This window comes from Strigops habroptila, chromosome 8, assembly GCF_004027225.2.
Source record: "Strigops habroptila isolate Jane chromosome 8, bStrHab1.2.pri, whole genome shotgun sequence".
NCBI lineage: Eukaryota > Metazoa > Chordata > Aves > Psittaciformes > Psittacidae > Strigops > Strigops habroptila.
The window spans coordinates 26803647-26828826 of NC_044284.2; the positions used below are offsets into that span (position 1 = coordinate 26803647).

General features: G+C 46.1%; 1 protein-coding gene and 1 long non-coding RNA gene across 5 annotated transcripts; one reads left to right on the plus strand and one right to left on the minus strand.

Annotated features, from left to right (window-relative positions):
• Positions 1-12036, minus strand: LOC115611804 (caspase recruitment domain-containing protein 8-like). Of its 3 annotated transcripts, none has more exons than XM_030495258.1 (16): positions 11936-12036; positions 9467-9498; positions 9117-9170; positions 8480-8530; positions 7974-8003; positions 6855-6899; positions 6687-6730; positions 6524-6573; positions 5512-5732; positions 5174-5424; positions 4423-4557; positions 3986-4124; positions 3462-3515; positions 3272-3355; positions 1858-2127; positions 1-1075 (listed from the first exon to the last, which is right to left on the minus strand). In XM_030495258.1, the coding sequence occupies exons 1-16, from the start codon at positions 11962-11964 to the stop codon at positions 1056-1058; spliced, it is 1509 nt and encodes a 502-aa protein (XP_030351118.1). In that variant the 5' UTR covers positions 11965-12036; the 3' UTR covers positions 1-1055. The 3 variants fall into 3 exon arrangements, with proteins under 3 accessions (XP_030351118.1, XP_030351117.1, XP_030351119.1); XM_030495257.1 differs by having other exon boundaries at positions 6834-6899; positions 11936-12032; XM_030495259.1 differs by lacking the exon at positions 6855-6899 and having other exon boundaries at positions 11936-12032.
• On the plus strand, positions 11118-24127 carry LOC115611805. 2 transcript variants are annotated; one of them, XR_003992703.2, is made up of 4 exons: positions 11118-11272; positions 16415-16499; positions 16789-16838; positions 22919-24127. It is a non-coding gene; the product is annotated as an uncharacterized LOC115611805 (long non-coding RNA). The 2 variants fall into 2 exon arrangements; XR_003992702.1 differs by having other exon boundaries at positions 11170-11272; positions 16383-16499; positions 22922-24127.
• The last annotated feature ends 1053 nt before the right edge of the window (positions 24128-25180 follow it).

Genomic DNA, 25180 nt, shown 5'->3' on the forward strand with positions numbered 1-25180 from the left:
TAGTGTAAATGTCTCCTTTTTAATCCTTATTTTTTAAAAGTATGCCTTTTCTTTCACAAACATACGCAGAGGAAGAGGATCAAAAGAATCCATGTCTTTAAAATCACGACAATCTCCTGCATCAGGTTGCCGCTCACTTCTGCAAATAAGATTCATTCCAAATCTTTTCCAATTCTGCGGTATGTGCATTGCTGACAGAGTAACAGCCTTCACAGACATTTTGGCTTCTCCCAGTTTAGTTTAAGCACCTAATTCTATTCAAGTTAAAATTAATCAAGTAAAAAAAAAATAAAAAGTTTATAATACAAAAAAAAATTATACAACATAAAAAATTATCTCATAAAAATTGAGACAGACTATACAGAAAAGAGTGAAGAGGAAATTCCCAGAGAAAATTCGAAGCTGCCTAGAGTTAATAGTGGTGCTCCCATGAAACCAGACTTGGGGTTGCTGGAAAACAGAACCACAGCTTAACAAGGATTGAATGTACACGAGTATATACAGTAATTATGTATATATACAGTGATTATGTAAAGGAATTTATCTGCAAGTTTAGGATTATTCTTCCCTGATCTTGGGCATCTGTAAGAAATACAATATACCACATGATTTTGGCAGTTCAATATTTTTTAAGGGGACAAAAGTTTCTGCATAACTTTTCTCCCTGTCTTTCCCTGATTTAAATAAAAACGTTTCCAGATAATAACCATATACCTGAACAAGGTAAGCTGGTTTCTTCCAGCGTTCATGTCTTTTAGGACTGGCTCAAATGAAACAAAGCAGGGTGGCAGTGTTGGGTTTCCCCATACGTGAAGCCCAGCACTACTGGCCGCAGTGCTGGGATCCACCTCATGAGTAATCTTAGGTGTCCTTATATCCGCGCAAAAATTCATTCACATTTCTTGCGAATATCCTGCCTAAACTTGCCACTCAGTAGTGATGCCTCGCATATTCCTTCCCAAATCCAAGCAAGATGCCGGGGAAGTGGCCGTAGAAGTATAATGGTTGGCTGGGGAAGCTCCCACTGCACTACTCCTAGCCGCAGCTTCACCAGCTCAGCACTGAGCCGAGAAACCTGAAGAAAGGCAATGGACAAACACACATGGATTATCTGATCTCTAGAAGTAACTGCAATGTTCAGTTGAATAATAAATGCATTAAAACCCTATGAGACAGCGCAAGGCTATGGCACAGACAGGTTCGTGAGGGCGAGATGAGCGAGGGATCACAAGCAGCTCTCCACCCTTTGCAGCCAGGTTGCTTTTAGGGAGATTTAAGAACAGAGTTTTGTCTATTCCAGAAAATAAAAATATATTTAGATTTTAAGTGAGGTTCCCCTTGGCTGGCTGAGTTCTCAGCTCAATGAACAACTTCGGTTTGCAGAAGGTGAAGCAAAAGAAGTCCCACAGAAATGAGTGGGAGCACCCATGGACAGTGAGGAAATACATACACACACACGGATCTGCAGGACCAAACCACTAAGTCATCCCTCGGGGGAAGGTGTTAATTTTCGTTTCTAAAGTACGTAAAAGTAAAGACCCAAACATCTCTTCTTAGGACTTCCAGAGAAGACTAAGAATTGGACTAGGTATATAACACTGACCATGATGGCCAGGTCATGCTGAGAGTACTCTCAACTCAGTCAGTGCAAGAATAGTATTCATTTTATACCAGTTTCTGAAGGGAAGTATTAAAATGACACAAGGAAGAAAGTAATTGCTAATATGAGAAGGGAGGTAATTTTGACCTACGTAGTAAAACATGTACTAGGTATTTGGTAAACTCTCTGATGAGAATTCTAAAAATACATCTGAAACACACTGGTGTAATTAAATAAATGTAATGGGAAGGCAATACCTTGTAGTGCTTGAAGTATCTCATAGGACGCTTTTTCATGGAGGCTTTTGTACAAAGCTTCAGCAGTTCCATTGCCTTGTTCTCTGTCTCTCCACTTACTTAACAGCAGAAATTTTTGCATATTAACTTCTTCCTCTGTTGCCTGAATCTGCTCGATGTCTTTCATTTCCATTTGAAGACACTCAATGGCAATTTCTCTCCACTGCCTACCAAACAATTTTGCAATCACCATCAGCTGTTGATCAGTTAAGTTTTTTGTTTCAATTCCATCTAGAAAGACATAGAATAAAAATCAGATTTAATATTTCTCGTTAAACTTGTGAGTAAATTACATTGTAGTTCTGTGCATGGCCAGGGGACATACAATGAAGGTAATCTTGTTATTCAGATTAGCTGGCAAGATCAGACTCAAACGCTGGAGAAATGCACCTGAAGGACTAGAAAGCCTAGCTCATGAAGATGACAGTATCTGCTTGCATGCTGGCTGCTGTAAAGGATTGGGTTTTTTTCCCATCTATAAGCAGCTATTCATCCAGCGTGAGAACTTCCCTTGGTACATTAGGTTACCAAGCATGCAGAGATTTTAAAACATATAATGCTAAGGTTATACTAAGCACTTACTGCCTCACGGCAAGTTCAGATGTCTGCTGCTCTCAAAACCTACAGCTGCCCCAGAAAGGTCATGTTTGTTTTTATTTTAATTTCCATGGCTCAGAAATCTCAGCCCGCACTGTTACACAGACTGAGCTGCTTTCCTTGTCTGTGTCACTAGTTACACATAAAACTGAGGGTTTGAGGGATGGAAGCTCTCCCTCTGCTGGCTACACGTACCCATAAACAAATACATACATGGCTACTTCTGCTGATCATTTTTTTCATTTACTTATTGAACTAACATGATTTCTTCTGTATTTTTTCCAAGTAACTACTAGTAAATAAGTAACTTCTGGGTGGGAGCTCCCAGACCCCCAGCATTTTTGACCATCAGGACATTACCTATCAACAATAAATGAGAGCTGATTTTTTCTCAGAAAAACTCATCCTGTTACGGCTCAGGAGATACCCCAAATGCAAAATCTGAGTCATGTAGTGGAAACCCCTTTCAAAAACAGGCACTATTTCCCAGTCTTAGAAGACAACAATATTTTAGCGGAGCCTTACAAAGCAAACTTCCTAGCTGCTTCTCCCCATTTACTTACTGAATGAATGACAGTGTAGCAATGCATACAAACGTAGGCACGAATTCTGCACCTACAAAAGCAGCGCTTTCCTCTCCTATATTTTATGCTCAGATTTGTGGAAGTCTTTTAAAAAGTGAGCTCAGGTTCAATTCTAGGGATACAAAAAAAACCCCAACCAACCAAAGAAACAAACAAACAAAAACATTATTATAAATGACACAGAAATGCTCTACCTGCTTTATTGCTGGTCCTCTGCTTTTTGCTACAGAGCCCATCTTCTTCCAAAATGCTGAGGGCTGGTTTCCGTTTTTTGACACCTAAGAAGCAAGCGAGAGGTGATGTAACTTCTTTCACATCACTTGAGCTACAAGAGCAAGGTACACAAAGAGTAAGTCACCCCGACTGATCTTGAAATCAACTTACTGACTGCACTTCTTTTCTGCTCATTTTTGTTCTGATCATAATGTATCCAGTCACCTGGGAAACAGTTTACAGAGGAAACAAAAGGTGAGGCAGGAATTACCATTGCTATGCCCTACATCAAACAATTCTCAGGCACAAAACCAACCTATTGGGTGGATTCTGGCTGTTGAGCTAAGATTTTGTAGAATGAGGTGACTTTTTTCCCTCTTATCCAACACGCTGCAGGACACCATCCATAACATGCAATAGAAATCGCAGTAGAAATTGTACATTATTCTCCATAAGTAAAACCAAAGTGGAGCATCCTCCTGCCACCTTCACCTGCTTGCTCATGAGGGATTCTGGGGGTTACTGCAACATCCCCTAGACAACCTCCCATTGCACTTTAGTGGTTTATTATTTTGAGCTCCAAACCTCATGATTTTTACAGCAGGAATTTAGATGCATCTAAAGGCTGAATTATACCCTAACTCCTGCATTTTTTCAGCAGGAACAAACTAGTCATGGGAAGACCAAAGACTCACTCTCTCTGAGTTTTGCTTTCCACACGGTCGCATCAGACTCCAGCTCAACCAAAGACAAGGTGAAGTCATCAGGTTTCTCCAAATAGACTTCAATGTAACTTTTTAGTTTCAAGAGAGATCCATCAACAAATTCAATTTCCTATACAATGTAAAAATGTTAAAAATAAATATTTATACAAAACATAAAGAGAAAATATTTGGCTGTTGACAGGTGTGAGCCCAACTCCAATCTCCCCAGATTTTTGCTGTTGAATTTAGCATCAGGATTTCTTCCCAAAAATTCACAGCTCTAAGGGGCAAATGCTTTCTGCAGTGATAGCAAATGAATGTGAAATATGCCCTTAACGCCAGTGCAGGAACACACAAGAAAAGTGATTTTGTGCCATGTTTCTAATGAAGCTGCAATGCGTGAAATGAGGGCTGTGTAAAGGACTTACCTCTGGAGTTATTTCAGCTTCTGGCTCACAAACTAATCTATACCTCTTTCCCTTCTGTAGTAATTTTTGGCATACAGGGGGCTTGTCAATTTTAATGAATTTCTTATTTGAATGTTTTATGGCTCTTGAGATATCCTAAAATTTAAAAAGATGATTTAAAGGTTACTCACTTCAGTAAAGGAATTAACATTTAAAGCCTGTGTTAATGTGGTTCCTTGGGCTTTTCTCTGGCCCCAGCTCTATAGAACAGCTGTGATCTGTTCCACAGGGCAAACTTTACAGAAAACTGTGCACTAAGCACCACACTTACAAACCATCACATAAACCTCTTCAGCTATTGTGCTTTATAGGTGAAATTAGACAAAAGAGTTTGCAACCCAGATAAAAGGAAGGTTATTTGTTGCTGTCCTCTTCTAGTGTTTGCCTATGTATTGTAAGGGGGAAAGGGTGAGAGGACAAGAAGCTCTTTCAGGTATAAATCCTGAGCTCTGTGGATTCTGGTGGCAAACAGGTTTCTTTTTATAGCAGCTCATGAATGAACATGTTGACCATCATAATTACTTAAACAACATTTCCTAACTTGGCAGATATTTTTGGTATGGAAATCTCATTATAGAGATACATACAGCTTTGCATGCAAACACTAGGGCAAGGGAAGAGCATCTCTTTGCCATACCCCATCCTCCATGTAGCACGCCTATAACCAGCCCTGCCAGTATTTCTATATCACACCACCCTACACAAGCCATACCTTTATAAAGGAGTCGTTGTTTGTAGCCACATACACACGAAAGGATAAGGAGGGATGCTCGTCAACAACTTTGTAGAGGATGACAGCACCGTGGTACTGCACCGGCTCCTGGCTCTGAATGAGCGGTCCCACAGGCGAGAGAGAGCTCACCAGCCACTTCACATGCGAAGCAGAGTAGTCGGCTGAGGGCTCGATGGCTGCGCCCTCACCTTTGATGTGCAAAACCTTGAAGGCCATGCCAGCGCCATGATCTGCAGGGACACATGGCTGCCTCAGCACCTCCTACACCGGAGAGCTGGCAGCCTCCTGCACCCGCCAGGCCAGTGGCCAGCACTCACCACCAAGGCAGAGGGAGTGGGGAAACTGGATGGAGGTAAGAGCAGGGGCCGAGTCACAGCGCACGTCGAAGAGCGGGCCACCCACAATCCATGGCTTTTCCACGAGGTTGGCGTATTTGCTCCAGGATAAGAGGGAGTATGTGATTCTGACGGCCTTTGTTACCTCAAAAATCAAGCCTGTGAGGCTGCACTGGTAAGTCCCCTCTGTGTCCAGATGCATTCTGCCATGGGGAAGAGCGACCCAGCTAGTTTAGTTTCCACTGCCTAGTAAATACCACAGAAATATAGTTTGCAAGGGATAACTGAGAAACTTCCTTCCCAACAAGCACAGAGCACTTTATCTGAACAGCACAGAGGCCACTACGTTTTTTTTCTCTTGTCTCTACATTTAAACTGTCACTGAACTGTTAAAAAACTGGCCAGGAGCACCCAGTGCATGCAAAATAGCTGTAATGAACATTCTGTATAACATTTCCTGCAAACGAGGCAGCTGCTTTTACACGAACACTCAGCCCAGTTCCCACCGATGTCAGAGCCAACATCGTACACTGACAACATCAACATCATACACGGACAACACCAACCACACACACTGTCAACATCAAGGTCACACACTGATGACAACTTCCAAGCCAGAGAGGAGAACAAGGCTGGGATCCAAAACAAAATGCAAGGTCAGTACAAACGGAGAAGACAAGTATTCTTGTGAAGCAGGGCAAGACCCCTCATGTGATCCAGACTAAAATAAGCACATAAAAATGTGCCTGATGTTAATTACTACAGCAAGACGAGGCAGGCAGGAAACCATCCTAAGAGCTTTCTTGGACCAGTATCTGGAGGCAGCACAGGCAGCTGCTCTACATTGTTTATTTTTAAGGATTTGACGGCATCTTTCAGCACAACTCCAAATGTATTTGTGCAGCAAATAAATTGTTTTCCCATTTAAAGCAAAGAGAAAAGTATCTTGATGAGATATGAACATGTATACCCATTATATTAAAGAAATCCATACATATATTGTCCTCCAGCAAGTCTCCTAGGGGTCACTTGCTCCTTCTGGCCCTGTAAATAGATTAAAAAGAAAGAAAATTTTAAGAAGGTGATGGGAGATCAGAATTATGATTTGCAAATTATCTCATGCAAAGTGTGTGTGCTGGGTTTTTTTATAAACGTACATTTTCATTTCTGCAATGCTCACAGGATGGCAGACAGTTCGCTCCTAGTGAGAAAAGAGGAAGATCAGCTCATTAAAAGCAAAGTAATTAAACACTCGGGGGGGGGGGACGGGGGGAGGGTTATGAAACAAACAAACAAAAACCAGCCCTCAAGAGATCCGTTACGACCTGAGTCGCAGCACGGTAGCAATTCCTTCTCCTCCTGTTCTTCATCTACAAAAAAGTTTGCAGCAATTACCTCAGCCTCCAGCAGATTTCTGCTCCCATGTTCAGCAAGGACAACCCAGCAATTTAATTTGCTTACATTCGTAAAAACCTAAGGAGAATATTCCTAGAACTAAGTTCTTGTACACACACTTGCACACCTGCGTGTGCAGGCTTGGCACGGGGATGAAGATGAACGTCAAGAATCAATTTCTGTCAAAAGCTCATCACTTGCCCAAATTACTGAGAATTTTCACAGGGGTTAAAAAAAAATTCACCGCCAGGATAAGTCTCATTGTGCCAAGCACAAAGTTCAACCACCTGGCACAAATGCTGACAACAGCACTCTTAAGTGAGCAGGTAACCACACTATTTGCAATGTATTTGTCCCCAAAGTGCTTGAATCCTCCTTACTAACCCCCAACGAAATCGAAAGCAAGCGGAGCAGACACATTAAGCGGAAGCTTTTAGCCTGAAGGGTGGATTTTGCAGGAGCCGAGTGGCCGAGCTGTTGTGACAAGGTGTGAGGCAGGGCTGGCTGCTGGCATGCTGCTTGTCTCTGCTGCCTGTCCCACCAACACTCTCCCCTGCAAGCCGGGACTTCAGCCAGGCTGTCACAAAGTCATCCTGGGACATCAACACCCTCTCAGGCAGGCAGATGTGGGAGAGGCAGAAAATGTATTGCTGCAGTGAACAGCCTGGAAAACATCAGGCAACCACCACCCAGCGCATTGGCTCCCTTCCTGCAGCCATGCTATTTCAGACCCTGAGCTGCAGAGGGGTTGCAGTGACCCGGGGCCACCTGGGGCATGTGGAAGCTCAGCTCAGCTCCGTCCAGCATTGCCCTGCACCCGCAGCCCTCCATTTGCAAATAAAAGCAGCAAGCGTGCAGCGCGCATGTACCCCGCGCCCCTCCTTCCTGGGTATGCTCTCAAGTAAGTTGTTGTAACAAAAGACATGGAGGTGATAGCCGGGCCAGCTCTAAGTCACTTTCCTGCCACCACGTACCACTACCCTCATGCATCACTTATCTGTGCCGGCCTTGTAAGACAGATATAAGGAACAGGATAAAAGCACACTCACCCGACCTTCTTCCATCTGACTCCTCCGCATCTGATGAGAAAAAGCTTTGTAATTATTTCACTGAAGACTATCAATCCATGAAACCAGAATAAACTGCTGGTGGTGTAACCCATATAAGTGAAAACCCACAGGCTTTTCATCAACAGCAAACACTTCCTTTAATTCTTTTCCTGTCCATCCTGTTTTGCCACTTTTACTGCCAACTTTTAAGCAGATTTATAGCCTCTTGGTGTTTGGACAACTACTGTGTTGTAAAAACATCTGCGTGTATTGTGTCTGTGAGGCTAAAGCAACATTAGCTCCTGCTCTTCTTTCATTGCTTTGTTCAAAACTGAGTGGTTAGAAAATCATTTGCTCACAAAAATATCATTCTGCTTTTCAGCATGCAATCACTGAATTAAGTCTTATACAATAACCTCGAGGCTATTCCCATGAAAAACAGCTGGTTTAAACATGCATACATCTTCAAAAGAGAGATAATACATAAATCATGACACGATGCTCACCTGACTCCTCTTCTGAGGTACTGCTAGAGCTGTGTTCAGAACTGTCCTCTCCTTAACAAAATTACATCCCATTAGTCACAGGCAGAATGAAATACAGCAATGCCACAGGTAACTAAAAGGATACATCTAAAAGTTTAAATACAACAGGTTGGTCAGCAAGTTAGATAATGTAACAGAATAGAAAAAATACTGAGGTAGAGGAGCAACAGAGCATCAAATCCCAGCATCAGAGAGTACTTGGGAGTCACCCAGGCCCTTCTGAAGGGTACATGTGATGTTCAGCGTGCTTAACATTAATGTTTTATACAACCTGGGACTATTTTGGACCTTCACCTGTGGCATGTCGCAGTTCACCCAGTTAAATTATGGTTTTCTGTGGCATGCATGTGGAGAGGGAGAAGCACTGCTGGGAGCCGGTGTGTCCCATCAGTGATATGACTCATGTGGATGCACCATAGGTGGCTTTAATAAATTATTCTTACAAAGTTGAAGAGAAACCAGTATTGCAAAGCAAGTGGCTTGAGGAGCTGCAGCAGTGTCTACGCTGTGGTTTTATCACATTGTAGGGAAATGGCGGGGCAAGGCCGGCCACGCCACCCCACATGCACGGAAAGCCCTCAGCCACGTGTGTGCTCACCTGCTGGGTGTTCCTCGGTGGAGCTCTCTCCCTCCACACCACCAGCCACCATCTCTGCAAGAGAAAAGCCACTGGGGGCTATAGGCTTGAAAAAGATTTAACTCCCCTTTTGGCATTTTTGCATTATGTAGATCAGAGGAAGGGAATATATAGCAGGAATATGAATTTTAAAAATTAATATTAAAAAATCAAAACTCTTATCCATTAACCTAAAGCATTACACCATGTTTTTTAAAGAGTTTTTAAAGCAATTTTTAAAGCCAGCAGTTATTGTCATTTCCATTTTGAAGGACAGGCATTTCATGCAACAATCCCCATTTGAAGTGCTGTATTTCACAAAGTTACTGTACCTTTTTCATCTGAAGAGAGGGACTCGGCTCCACTGGAAGACAAAATGGGAAATACGTGAGCAAATCTGCCAGATCTGTCCTGCACTTCCACACAAGTGGGCATTTACCTGCTGGCATTGCTCCCTGGCTTTGACCTGGCAATCGGAGGTTGTAAAGTAACTTAAGGTGAGGCGTTGGTGATTAAAAATTAATGCTCTCTAACATCACCCACGGCCCTGGCTCTTGCCCTGGCCCTACCAGGGGCAACTGCCTCTGCTGCACAGGTTTCCCACTGGCACAGGCCCTCGGCCCTGGCCCCGTCTGCAAAGCGCATGGACTTTGGTCGGTTTTGGTAGCAATCCAAACAATCTTCTTCAGCAAGGCACAAAGCTCTGCTAAACACTGTGGCCCAGATGTGGCAGATGACTCCAACAGACCTCATCATGCATTTGTGGCCCATGGCAAATTCAGGCTGACCTTCAGTCTCCATTCGCTCTTGAAAATGGGAAATGTGCTGGTTTTATCATTTGTGGATAAAGATTGGGTCTGGAAACCTTTCCGTGGAGCTCCACAAAGCTCTACAATGTCCTTCCTGCAGCCCCACTGAATAAACACCATAAAAGCTGCTGCTGAGGAAGGGCACAGTTACCATAAACCAGCAGGTGACATCCACCTCTCCTTTGCTTCAGTGGCACAAGCAAATATCTCAGCCCCTCTGCCCTGCCAGCAGGCAGCTGGGGCAGCAGTCGTACACCAGGGCATCTGTCCTCTCCCTTTTCAAAGGCAGGAGAGGGATTTCCGTGCTGCCCTGGCAATGCTGAGGGATGCTGGTGATGGCAAAGCAGCAGTCGGGTGCTGCTGGGGTGAGTGGGCATCACTGCAGGGGTCAGAGCCTTGTCCACTGCCACTCTGGGACAGCTCAACCGCAAAATTAAAGCATAAAAAATTAATAGGTAGTAAACGGTAAAGGCAGGAAAATAAATCCCCTAACGTATGGTCGAGGCACCAGGCGAAGTGATGCAAGCAAGGGGGATCCTTGCATGAAGCACAGCAAAAGAGGTGCTGCCACGCAGCCCAGAGCTGTAGGAATTTGTTGGTTAAGGGCATGGAAAGCGGTGCTGTGGCCAGTTAGGCATGCAGGAGAAACTGGGTAAGAGTTTTACTGCAGGCATAAACGGGAAATTACACAACAGGGTTTGTGCTTCCAAACTGTATCTTAAAAAAATCCATAAATAATCACATAGTATCTACAAGATTTGGACAAAGCCTGCAAATACCCAAGAACTGCACCTGAGCCAAGCGCCATTTGCGCAACCCTTCCACCAAGTGCTGGCCTGCTAAATAAGGTTTGCCTGCAGCAGGCTTTATACCCCCTCACAGCTGCATTGCCCTCCTCTTAAGCTAAAAAACACACTCCAGAACAGAAAAGCATGGAGGAAAAAATAAAACAGCCCTATTCAGTGTAAAAAATTGTTGCCCACAATTAGCTATGACAGGGAAGAAAGGCATTGCTCCCCTCAACCCCTGCTCTGCAAGAGCTGCAGGATCACAATGTTGTTTCCCGTTCCCATTGAAGCAAAACAGCGGTCACAGCTTTAAGGGGGAAAAGATAAATAGGTTCGTTTCTAAACGGCCCCAGCTGCCGCCTGTTGCGGCAATAGCCCGGAGCAGCGGAGCTGGGGGAGCGGAGCCCGGGGAGGAGCGGGAGCCAGGGGCGGAGCGGGAACGGCGCTGGCTCGCCCAGAGCTTTTGTCTGCCGGAGGAGAGGATGCCGACCGGGACCGGGTCCTGGCCTAGCAGCGGGGTGCTCGGAGAACCCCGCTGCAGGTGCAAGGCTGGGTCCTGTGCTCCAAAGCAGCTATGGATATTTTTTTGGGGGGTGGAGGGGGGAAGGACCCTCTGGGCTCTGTGCCAGCGTGGGGCAAGGATCCTTCGCTGGGGTCCGGCAAGGTGGGGGAGATGGGGGGACTGGTGGCAATGGGGAGGAGGGGTGATGCTGGGGGGACGGGGGGAAGGGGTGGAAGGGAAAGCTGGGGACTGGAGGAAACAGGAGGATGCTGGGGGAGGTGAAAGGGGGGCCAGGTGGCTGGAGGAAACAGGAGGATGCTGGGGGAGGTGGAAGGGGGGGCTGGGGGCTGGAGAACACAGGAGGATGCTGGGGGATGCAGATGGCGCGGGGGGATGGGGACGGTGCCGGACGGATGCTGGGGGGGATAGGGACGATGCTGGGGGGGAGTATAGGAAGGATGCTGGGGGGCATCGGGAAGGGCTGGGAGTGCGGGTGAGGCTTCAGGAGGGGCTGGGGGCGCAGGGGGGCCTTCGGGAAGGGCTGCGGATACGGGGGGGCATCAGGAGGATGCGGGGGGGAGGATGCAGGGAGGGAGATAATAGGGGCAGGGGTGGCTGGGGGATGCCGGGCGGTCCCGGAGATGCTGGGGAGGTCCGCGAGGGGAGGCAGCCGCGACCCCCGCTCCCCCTATCCCCGCTCACCTGCCGGGCTCCTGCCCGCGGCGGGACATTGCGGCGGGAGGCGAGAGGCGGGAGCCGCGCGGCGGGGCCCGGCGGGGAAGCACCGCCTCCGGCCAGGGGGCGGGCCCGGCTGCGGACCCGCCCTCCCGTCACCCCCCCCACCGGGCCGCGGAGAGCAGGGAGCGTGCCGCACGCACGGGACCCGCTCGCGGCGGAGGTTTGGAGGTGAGGGCATGTGTGCGCTGCTGCTGTATGTGTGCCATAGCCATTCCCGTATACATCAGGCACGTACATGCACGTGTGCACCAGGTACTGCATGGGCACGCTGGGTATGCTGGTGCGTTGGGTATGTGCTATATAGGTGTGTCTGTATACACACTATGTATGCGTGCTAGGTACACTACTAATGTACTAGACATGCTATATAGATACGTACCTATATATACACATACACGTATACGCACATCACTTATACACACACCCTCTGTCAGTATAGATACAGATATATACGGTATACCTGTACCTTCACAAATATATATACTGAACATATTAGTTATTATATATAGAATAAAATAGACTAGCAGGTATTGTGTATGCGTGCTAGGTATTTAGTGGCTATAGGTATATGCCATTATATACAGTAAAATACCCCACCTCAGCGGACACAGGGTGTCCGGCCCAGCCCTCACACCAAGGTGCTGGCCCAGGCACCAGAGGTGGTCCATGCTGCTGGCGGATGGCAAGTCGTGCCCCAGCTTGGGCACACAGGCTGGCACAGCCACCAGGTCCCTGGCTGGTGCTGTTGGGGAACTCAGGCACCAAACACAGGGCAGGAACGCGCTGCCTTTGACGGGGCCGCCTGCGCCACTCCCATTTCCCCTTTGCTAACCCTGCGGGCAGGCTGGGCATGAGGAGTGCCAGTGCCCAGAGCAGCCTTGGCAGCACCTGCCATCCTCTGCCGGCGGGAAACACTGTGGGCAGCTCCACACGCTGCTGGGAAGTTCGGGAAGGGAAAATGCCAGTTGGTGTGTCAGGATCTGCCTCTGAGATGCTGGCAGAGCTGCACGTGAAAAACAGAAACAAAAGAAAGACAAAACCCAACCAAAATCTGCAGCAGCACATAGGTATTTTTTTATTTTTTTTAAGAAAGAGAATATAAGCTTCTCTGCCAGAGGCATTTTGGTAGTGAAGTGCTCCCGGAGCATTGCAGGTGCTGCATTGTTTTAAAGCAATTCCTCTTATGCCACAAGCTCATCCAGCCCCAGCCGTATCTCAGCACCATCCTTGTGCCAAACCCAAAGCAGGTCCTGGGCACAGGTGGGGTAGAGGTGCACCCTTCTTGTGTCTGCCTGGAGCACACACCATAAAAAAAGATAAGCTCTATAAACAAGCATAAGTATATAAGTAAACAGTCTCCAGATGCTGTTACAGATGCCTTTGAAGGGTGCAGGTCCTTCACACCTCCTCCAGCGCTGGGTATGAAGGAGCTGGATGTGGCAGCAGGACCCCCCTGGCACTGCCCCTTTCCTCCTTGCACCCAGCCACAGTCCCTGCCTGCCACTGCATCCTGCCAACCACATACTGACAAACAATTCTGGAAAATCCATGTCCTCAGGAAAAAATATGCGCAGAGCTTGTGGGAACAAGCTATGATGCTCGGGCTGCAAAGGGCACTTGTAAAACAGTGATTGAGACCCAACCAAATAACAAAACCATTTAATGTTGCTGGAAAAGTGACTTAAAGGGTCAGTTTGGGCAGAGATGAACATGACAGAGAAGTCGTCAAAGGAAATCCCCTTGCAAGCAGCACCCTACCACCGGGCCAGGCACTGGCAAGTCCAGCCTGGAACAAACTAAAGGAGGCAGAAAAAGTTTGTGAAACAATGGCAGGAGTTTGAAAGTGAAAATAAGTGCCCACAATAGGACATAATGAATAGTAAATAAGAAAAAAAAAAAAAATAAAGCAAGACGGAAGAGAAATGAGATATGGAAGATGGCTGTGAGATGCAGAGGGTTTGGGGTGGTGATTTTGTCTGTCCCGGCCCCATCCACCCAATGCTTGCTAAGGGTGCCTGTCCTGAAACATTATTTTCCTGACTTATCCCAGACATTCTCAGAATTAAATTTAAAAAATATATTCATGTAATAAACATCCTGAAACACAAACTATTCGTAAATTACCCCGTGGCAGGCTCAGCCCAGCATGCATTGTTTGTAGAGTCACACAGCAGCTGCATCGCCTGGTCCAAAATACTCAAATTAAGTCTTTTTCTTCGAGGGCCTGATTTACCGCCAGCAAATATCAGTCCAGTTTTGCATCAGCAACCCGTTACCAGTTTAAACTGGAGTCGTGCAGTGATGGTGGTGAAGTAGGTTTGAACTCAATTTCCCAAAGCATAAATTGTCTTTCTTTCAAGGACAGGGATAGTGATCACTGATAGTGATTTATGGGTAGCATTAATGATATTCGAAAACCTAGTTCTTCCCACAGAAGCAGAAAGTTGAACTTTTTATTGCACCTCAGACAAGTCCTCGCAGGCAGCACCATGGGGTTTTCCTGCCTCACCTCTCCAAGAGGAAGCATGCAAGTTCCCCATCGCTGAGGCCTGCTGAGGGAACCCTTTCCAAGGCTCCACAGAAGGTTCAGGTCGCAGAGTCTGAGATGCTTTCAGATTTTTCTGAGGGTGCCAGACACTTTTCCCCTAAAAATCAGGTTCTGTTTGGGCTGTTCAGGAGAGTACCACAAACACAGCCACCTAGAGCCATCCAGAGCATACTCACCCTCCTACAACCCCTTCTTGATTGCAGATGCATTCCCCAAACCCTGTGTCTGTCCCAGCCATCAGGCAGGGAATGAGCAATGCCACTTCCACCAGAGACTGCCCAATTATATAAATGGGGACAAGTCACATAAACACAGTACATGTGCCTAATACATAGCATGTAGCAGTTTGTCTGAGGGGTGAGATGAGGAGAAGGGCCACCTCTTCTTTCTCCCTTGGCAGATTTGACCAGGGTTTTCAGAAGCAGGTTTTTCAGCATAGAAGTTGAGAATGACACTTATTATTATTGTTATTATAATTATTACTATTAGAAGTCATTATTAATGATATTCTTCTTATTGTTGTTATTGTTTAGAACACTCTACACAGTTACTTTCTGGGTACTACTTGAGCAACTACTGTATTTCCCAGAGTACTTACAGAAAACAAGAAAGAGATATAAAGAAAACTAATGTAAATGCACCTGAGTAGTCCACTTCATGGTCCCAGGTATTTTTCTGCCCAAGCCAGCCCTGACAACAGTGAGTCACAAGGCTGCAGGATTTTCAGTGCTCGAGTTGATTGTTTAACTCCTCAGTGGACCCATAATTTGTAAGAAAAGCTCAATCAGCAACCAGTTGTACTTGCTTTTTTCAGCTGGCCATGCACCATCCCAGTACAACAGTGCATGTGTTCCAGCCATGCATAGGATCATTAAAATGTGTGCAAAGCAAGAGAATTTGTTTGAATGTGTTCAGAGAATAGCTATTCACATATTCATACAGGAATTTCTGAGAGCACCCTGTGCCAAACTTAAAATGTGGGGTGTGATTGTTAGCTCAGAACAGGACGTTATTACTGCATGGTTAAATCCCCTTTGTCAGGAAATTGAGATCTTTTCATTCAAATGACAAAGGAGTCACATACTTTGCATGCAATTCCTTTGCAATTAGCTTAATCATGGAATTAGCCATGTTCAAATTACAGGGGCAGCATCTGGTCAGTCTTCCAAAGCCTGGCACTTTTCCTCATTCGTTGGAATCCCATCGCCAGCTTTGCCTGAGCACTGGCCAGGTCATTATTCATTATTATGAAATTAGATTTTTCCTCTCCAGCTCTTGCTTCATATTCAAGTTAAACATGCTCTTCCTGCAGCTGTGGGACCATTATTTATTGATAGCAGCAGAATTAAGTCCTGCCCCTAAAAGGCAGGAATCAATTTTAATACTGTAAGTTCCCAATAGCTAAGTCTTCCTCCTCAGTACTGTTATGTATCACAGCAAGACATCTTGATTCAAGGCGAAACCATCCCCTAAATATTTTCCAATAGTTTGCTGCTGGTACATTTACTTATCTGGCACCTACAGCTGCCTTTCTGCAGGCGATAGGGTCATGGGTTGTTGTGCTGCTCCAGCATTTGGCAACTGGTCAGGGGTGAGATAGGGAAATGGAGCCCACCAATACTGGGATCAGGGCTGGTGGTCCCAGGTGATGGGCAGGAGGCCTCAGACCCACCACTGAAGAAACACTGTGGTGTTGCTGCTGTTCCCTATGGCAGCTCTGCTGGCCCAATGCAGCTGGAGCCCATGCCCCAAATGGAGTCCTGTGCCTGCACCCATCTGAGAGAGCGTAAATAACATGAATTGTGCTGCAGGATCCCCAGCCTATCATACGCAGACTCTTACACCAGCTCTTTTCCATTGCAGAAGAGGCTAACCAGCCCCAGTGTCTGCTGCAGAGATGTGCGAAGCAGCACCATGGAAAGGAGGAGCTGATGAAGGGGAAGGAAGAGAAGAGAACTCCAGCTTTGCCAGGCCACTGGGGTAAGAGGATTAATCAGCAGAGGTGTTTTGCTTGGCAGGTTTGAGATGGGAGATGCGTGTCCCTGGTCCCCAAACCCCTTTAAACTGCCCCAGCATCTTTTTTGGCTGTCTCTAAACTGACCCTCGCCAGCACCAGCACGCATCCGTCTGCAGATGGCAACAGCTCCCCAGCCCCAGCAGCAAGAACAGCAGCTCACTGGGGAGGAAAAGGGCTCATTTCCTGGCGGGGGGGGTGGGGGGGGGTGGGGATAAAAAATAAATAAATAAATTAATAAAAATTTCATTGCAGGGATGAGAGCATCACGGAGGAGGCAGCATCCAGCTAATAACATCCTAAAGGTAGGAAAGGGCTCACTGGAAAACTCCTGAGCTCCTACTTCATTGCTCAGGCAGTTCCCAACATGTTATCTTGTAAAGCAGAAATATGTGGGATTTGCAGATACAGTTTTAATTCAATTTCCAGCACTTCATTTTTCTATTACAGAAGCTTCTCTGGCCACATTCCATACACTGTGTAGCAAACATAGAGACACAGCCCCGTATATGGCCTAGCATATGATAAATCAATCTCACACTCACTTTTTTGACAGCTGAAGCTTCAGTAAGTTTTATTCATATTTTAATTGAAAATATTTAAGTTAAAAAGCACAATTCCCAGTGACCAAAGCACCATGGTACTGTGTCACTCCAGCACTGCTGCTGATGCGGGCTTGGGTCTCCGCTCCATCTCCCAGTGAAGCAGATGCTGACTGGTACTTCCCACTTGGAAATAAAACCAGTTGCTTTAAGAGGCTTTTTTGCTACTTTTGGTATGTGGAATTTGATTTTTGCCTAAATAAAAGGCTGCTCCTTGCAGTGAGAGCATGTAAGGAGAAAGAAGGACTCTGAGCCAGGAAAGGAGAGGAAGGAAACCAGAGGCAATTGCTGGATGCAGCGGAAATGACAGACAAAACCAGAGGGACTTGCTGGATTCAGCAGAAAGGACAGACAAAACCTCTGGCTGAGGCTGGCGGCAGACGGGAAGCATGGTTGAAAGGCAGGTCAGCCGAGCACACGGAGGAAATGAAAACAAAACAAGGAAAAATGGAGTTTTAGCCTTAGGCACTCGTTAGGCTGTTCAGTAAAATATATATAAAGGGGCAGCACATGGTTTGAGGAGGTGGTGGTCAGAAAATCAGTGTTTCTCCTTGAAATGACATCCAGGGACCCCCAGGAGAAGTAACACGTCACAGCCACAGCAAATATTCCTGGATTTTAGCTAAAAAAAATACAACTGTCATCACCAGGGGACAGATCCCAACGCCTCCATCAGCATCCTGCTTTATTTCTGATTTCATAATTGCATACAGGCCTTTGTATAATATACAGGCATTAGCTGGTTTTCATTTCCACTAACTTCTCTGCAGACAGGCTTTTGTCTGGAAGCTGTAAATGAAAACATCACACATATACAACCACTTGTGACACTGTGTCGTCACTTGGAGAAGTAATTACAAACAGCCATCTTCTTCTTCAAAGTGAAAAGGCCAGAAATATGTTGCTGGAGTTCCTGCAACACAGAAATTGGTGAACACATGTGTCTCATAATTATGCCACCTGTACTTGCTGGATATTCACTGTATTTACTCCATTCTGCTCCATGTCATGTCCGCATCCTGGATCCCCAAGAGATGATGAAAATAGCAGGACGCCTCATAACATTTGCACTGAAGCACTTGCTGAGATGCAGTGCATGGCATGGGGCGGGAAAAGGATGCTCTGGGCTCAGACTCAGACATTTTGAATCTCTTTTTTTATCACGTAACTTGCAAAAAGCCCCACACTGATGGACAGGCACTGCACATGAGCCGTGCGCTTTGAGCTTTCCATCTCCTTACAAAAAAACCTATCTGGGGGTGGTGCATGATAATCTCCATGTCCCAAATGATACTCCAGTGCTCCTGAATACTCTCTTCTCCTCTACCACTAAATTATCATGCAGCTTATTTTGTTAAAATGGTATAATTTCCATTTAATTGTCAGAAACACTTTAAATTGCTGGTATTTCAGAATGTTGCCCAGTGTGGTCAGAATTAAGAGCTTTCCATGTGCCATCACCTGAGCAGGTGACAATTCAGGTCTCAGTGCTGCAAAACTGTTGTCACAGGAGGAATCCAAAATTAGTAGCTTTGCCAAGTGAGGACCAGACTTACTTACAAAGCAGGGCCAGAAAAACCCCTTCCTCCACACCAAAACCATTAAAGTGATTCCAGCCTGTGTTGAGGCCATCAAACACATTTTATGCTAAACTCTATTTCTCACTGAAAATCTTGTTTCTTATATCAGTTTGTGACCATTTATGAAAAAAAAAATCTGTTGTGCTGTCTGAAGGTGAGGTGATGTGGGAGCAAGCTTGCTGCCTGTTCCCAGGGCCGGTTTTCCACCCCAAACCTTTGGCAAGAAAACGTGGGATACAAATAATTTACCAGCATGTATTTTCTTAAACCACAACTCAAACCAGAAACAGCCCAGGAAGCACTTGGGAATGCCCTGAGCCAGTCCTGCACTAACAGGGCCTCAGCTGGCCAGCTGCTGGGCACAACAACAGTTTGAGCTGCCTTGGAAATCCTAGAATCATATAATAACAAAATAGTTTGGGTTGGAAGGGACCTTAAAGTTCATTTAGTTCCACCCCCTCTGCCACAGGCTGGGACACCTTCCACTAGACCAAGTTGCTCAAAGCCCCGTCCAGCCTGGCGCTGAACACTGCCAGGGATGGGGATGTTTCGACAGATGGGAACTGGGGTCACCAATGCCATTCAGCATGTCCAAACTGGTGAGGCACCCATTAGCATCACCAAGCAAGACAGCACTGAAAAGTGTTAGGAATTTAGCAGTATTACCAGTTAGATAGCAAATCAATAGGAGAGATATTAAATAATGGCTCTAAAAAGGCAATGAGTTAATTATACAGCAAATAGACGGGGGGGGGGGATAATGCCTGTAATACACTAAAATATGTTTTTCCATTTAAAATGCTGGCTTTAGTGGTAAGTGCCAGGCTTTGCAAAAAGCATTGCTGCACCTATGGCAATGGCAATCCTTTTCCTATGCCAGCAGATTTAGTCATTGGCCTCAGCAGGACCAGGGGGTAAACTACCAGCAGATGGGGATATTGTAAATTCGCAAAGTTGTTCTGCATGGCACCATGTGGGGATCAGAAGATGGAGTGATGCAGTCTTCCGGTGGAGGACAAGTTGCAGCAAGAGCCAGAGCAGTGGTGCCAGGCTGATGATGGCAGGGATGGTACATCCCCTCCCCGAGGTGGTCCTGCATGCACAGGGACATCCCTCTGACCTGTCTGGTAAATGGGAGGACCCCACTGACCGCAGAGGGTATGATTAGTAAATCCCATCACATAGGGGCTGACAAGGTGCACCCAGACCCACAGGTCTGGGCAGGTAGAAGGTAGGTTGGCACTAGAGACGGTAAAAGCCACCCCAGACTTTTAGCCATAGCAACCCAACTGCTTCTGAGTCTAATATACTTGTGCTGATTTATTATTCTGGAAGCAATGAAAGAAGAAAAAGAAATTTAACTAATTCAGTCCTCGGAAAACTAACAAGCAATGTAATCTCTTTCGTATCAGTTAGCTCTGGTGTCCCTTCCCAGAGGCAGCAGTATCCACAGCCCTGGCCTCCACCAGGAGTCACTTCAGTTGTTTTATTTCGTTTGTTTGTTTTGGTTGATTTTTGTGGAACAGGGGTCCCGAGGCCATCACCCACCCCCAGCCCTGCTCTGCAGCCCCTGCTCCATCCATGCCTGGGCTCAGCATCCCACACGCTGTCCGCTTCCTGTGCCCCCCAACCTTGGTGGGGCTGAGCTTTGCAGCAGCTACCTCAGTACACAGCGTTGGAGGGGTTTTCTTCTCTCAACAGCAAAACCACGATACATTTTCCATATTTTTGTCCTGACTTTCAGAATTTAAACATCAGCTCCCCCAAATGTGACCCAGCTAATAAACCCAGCCTGCACAGAAAGCCAGGGCTGGCTCCACAGAGGGGAGGATGCAGCAAATCTGCTATTTCGGCTTGACAGGACCCACACACCGCATTTCCCAACTCAGGATATTTGCCCTTTTGCATCGAGACCCACCAGTATGTGGGCTGCTGAAAAGGGACCCACTGAAGCCAGGCTGTGTGGTGACCAGCAGGACCCCCCAGGCCTGAGGAGTGGATGGGGGGGGATTACCAGAGCCTTTCCTGTTTGTTGTGCCACCTCTGAGGCCAGCACAGTTATTTAGAGCACATAAATGCTGCAGTTAAAAACAGCAGGGTCAAACCTCCCCCGTCCCTTTATCCTTTCCCTGTGGCTGCTACCCCCACATTGCCCCCCTCATCCTCAGGATCGTCATCCCTCCCTCTTATACTTTTTCTAAGAGATGCTCACAGGGCTGCATTGCTTCATGCAGGCAGCACTGGCAGGATGCTACCCTCATGAGCACACAGCCCCTTGTCTGTCCCACTGCTATCGCACACTCATCCCTGGCAAAACAGCTGGCAGCTTCTGTTCTCTTTATTTATCTTTTAACAAGCTACTGATGTGCTGATCAGGCAATGCCCTGACTGGCCTTGTTTGGGGTGGCTGTTGGATTTACCCCAGCAAAAACCCTCTGGCTGCAACATGTCGCCTGTGCGCAGGGGCTCTCAGGAATTTGGGCAAGTGCTGGCAAAACTGGAGAGGTAAAAGTTTAGTTTAGTAAAAGCACAGCATCTTCAGACAGAGGGAAAGACAGAAGGGAAGGGTAGAGGGTTTTCAGCAGGACGGTGCTCCCTCCCTACCCCCTGAGGCATTGCCTCACTCTTAGTGACCCCCATGCCCTCCGTGGCAGTGGGTTGCACGAAAACTAGGGCCACCTAAAATTCCAGTGTGGGAAGGCAGAAAAGCAGCCAGGATGCAGCCAGGGTGACCCCACTCAGGATGCGGGAGCTGATGGAGGGGAGGAAGATCCCTGCACATCCCTGGGGCATGGGGTGAGCGCCCCTGGCTGCACCCCAGTTGCAAGCAGACAGACATTATTTCACCTCCCGATGCTCGGGGTGAGCTTGGGATGCGCGAAGGCAGCCGGCAAGGGCCGGGCCAGCTGGGAACCGCTCCTTCGTGCGCCTTCTGACTCATGCGATTCGTGTGGGTGGCAGAAAAACTGCTCTGAGAGAAAAAGGAATGGGAAAGAATCCGTTGCTATATTTAACCACAAATAATAGGAAGAGGCTGAGCTTTTGGGCTAAGTTGTAAATATCAGTGAGATGAAATCATCTCAGAAATTCATGACTGGATCATGGCAGCCTCCTGAGAACCGGCATGACTAACGCGGACCACAGCTTGGAAAAATGTTGCCCCCTGTAAAAAAAAAAAGATTTAAGAAATAGTTTTCTGGTTATTCCAGACCACTGCAGTGATCCTTCCAACTGTGACAAATTGTCCTTTATTGCCTTTTGGTTGTTACTGCGTTTTAATACATTTCAGCATTTATGTGTTCAGCTGCTCGTACATCCAGCCGCCACACTCTGGCAGCCACTGGCCGGTCTCCCAATAGCCTTACTGCCATCAGGGGGCTTGAAATCAAATGTGTGCTTAAGGATGAAGCTGGATCAAGGTTAAAATCCTGGCATCATTTTTAGAAAGTAATATACTTCTATCCAAAAGGAAAATTGGATCAGATCATCCTTATTATGTGAGCATTATATGAAGAGGTGCTCATTATTTGTAACACTAAAAGCCTCAGCCAAAACTCACTGCATGAATGGGAGCCTTTCCACAGAGCCAAAAGTTTCTAGTCCTAATTGAAAAGAATTATTGCAAGGGGAGAATTGGTACAATCCAGTCTTTCTAATACTTATTTTTAGTAGAAGGGTTAAAATAGGATATGTTAACTGTGACAGTCTGGGAAATCTGACAACACACTTGATACCAATATCATTGCCCTGCAATATTTCCACCTTTTGTTTAATTGGGAAAATACATTTCATTTCGGGAGGACAACCAAACTTGTTAACATAAGAACTAACCTAGCCTGGGAAGGAATCAGAGTCATGCAGGAGTGTTTCAGCCTCTCTTGCTCACTTTCTGTTTCTCAATAGTCTAACAGCAAATATTTGCTGGCAGTAGAAATTTTTGAGGTGTGAGGTAATGCCCTTTTTTTTTTTTATATATATATATACACACACACACATGCAGAGTCATCTTCTTGTTTTTTAAGCCTTATTGCAGTTACAAATGCACTTGAAAAATGTGAAGCCACAGATCTCAGATGTGTATGTTTAATTCAAGAAATGTAGAGCTTGCCCTGAGCAGTGCTCTGAGCTCGCTGCCAACGGGCCTTTGTAAGAGCTTCTTTAGCAGTTGTTACAGAAATGGTAAGTACATGTTCTTGACTTCAGCAGGCTGTTGCGAAGATGGCCACAGGGATGGTGTGACTGCTGCCAGTGCCCCACCTATAGCATCACCACCCAGCACCCAGAAACACCACCTCACAATTTAGGGACCAGGGAAAGGAATACTTGCAGAAGTAACAGAGACCAAAATGCAACATGAAGCCCTTGTACATCCTCTAACACGGCAGCGATTTGCTCCATAATTCCTATAAAAGCCTCAACTATTGCAAGGTTTGAGTCTACTAGATATTATAATGTTATTGAAGCTGCAAGGGCTGAGCTTGTTTCTATCTACAATCCAGATTGCCATCAAAAACTGTGCTTCCCTCCATCAATCTATGGGATTATTCCTGCTACCAAATGCTGCTCACATGTAAGGCTTTCAGAGTCTTGCCCAGAAAGACAAACCTCGCTTTGTTATGTTTTTTTCCAATTAGTTTTCCCATATTTGGGAGAAAACATACAAGAGAAAAGGAAATGCAAGTGGGAAGCATCATTGTACAAAGACCATTTCAAGTAGCAGGCTCCTGTGAAGGCAAGTTCAGAGTTACAGAAATGCTATTGGTCGCAGAGACAATTGCATGCACTATGAAATAATTATTCTGCTAGTTCAGCTCTTTGGTACTATTTGAAAGATCTGGAAGTCAAGTATTTAATAATCTTCTGCCCCAAAAGGATCAATGTATTTCTGCAGGATCAATGATTGTGCATCCCCTGCAAAACTGGAGAAAATCAACTTCTACAGAAGCTCCTTACCAGAAACCACTCGTTGGCCCCACAGTTTACCCGAGACTCTGCGCAGCCACCAAGCTTAAAAGTAAAAAGCTTAAAAGTAAAAAGAGATTTTTGAGGATGGGGAAGGCACAATGGATGCGGCCAGTAACAATGACTTATCCATGGTCAGTGACTCCCAGTGCTGCCCTGGTGCTCTGTTGTGCTTGACGGGCAGAAGAAATCTCCTCAAAGGCCTGGGAATGGCCCAGAACAGCCCAGGCTGCCACAAAGGTCTGCACCAGCATCCAGAGGAGAAGGAGGAGGAGGAGGAAGCAGCATGAAATGGGAGAGCATTTTGGATGGGCAAGATCATCGGATCTTCACCTGTGTTTGGGCTGGCTGCATGGGGAGAAATGCTTCTCCTTTACTCATATTCTGCTTTAGCATTTAAAAATAAATAAATGAAATATTCATACATATACTTCTATATAACACATATATATGTAAAATAAAATTCACGCAGTTCTCACAACCAAACTTATGCCATCCTTTCTTTCTGGGAAACTAACAGCTGTGACATGTCCTGGCTTTTCAGCTCTCCACCAGAAAACTGTTTCTCTTCTTCCACCATTGCCCATGGGGTTTTTCCCCTCACCATGACCCTTCCAGCTGCAGACGAGGGGATGGGAGAACCATGATGCGGGGGGGGTGGTGGAGAGTATGGAGGTGCTGTGCCACAGTGCCTGTGCCTGCTTTGTAGGTCTCACTCACAAGCACAGTAACCAGTGTCTTACTTGGGGATTTTAGCATCTAAATAGGCCACAGTTGAAAACAGGCAAGTGATAATAGCACATTGTGAATGTGCAATTAAAAAAGAAAAAAAAAAGTATGTTATAGCAACCTTACAATTTTTGAGACTTCTGTCAAACATCTGGGCCATCTCACCCATAATTTAATTTCTTTTTTGCCAGCGAGAAAGGTCATGGCAATATGGAAAGCATCTTGAACTGCCTACAAGTGATGCTGCTGCTGATAGAAACAGCGCTTTGCTTTACTACTGCACTTCCATCCTTGTCAAAAACACTTTCAGGACGACACACCAGCCTGGCATTCAGAGTCACCTGGAAAAAAAAGCAACTGCATCTGGAGCTAACCAGAAGAAACCTCTCAGAGCACATAGGGACTCCTCCAGCACACAGGGCCACTTGCCACACTTCAGTAGCTGATGGCATTATTTGCCAGAAGCTTTCAGAAGTATGGATCAGTATGAAGGTTCAAACTGATGAATTTGAGCTTTAACATAATTTTTAAATATAAATGTCATTAACTGGTTGTAGGCTTTTTTATGACAATTACAAGGTGAATGATGAGGTTTAAACCCCGGAGTCTCCCAGCTGCTTTGATGTGTCAAGCCTGAGCATCAGCTCTGAAATACAGGTTCCTGATAGCAGGCAGAGAGCTGCCTCTGCCCCAGACTGCACCTGGGGGACCCTCACACATAACCACACCAGCAGCACTGCCCAGCCCACAGCCTCTTCCCCCAGATGTGGTGAA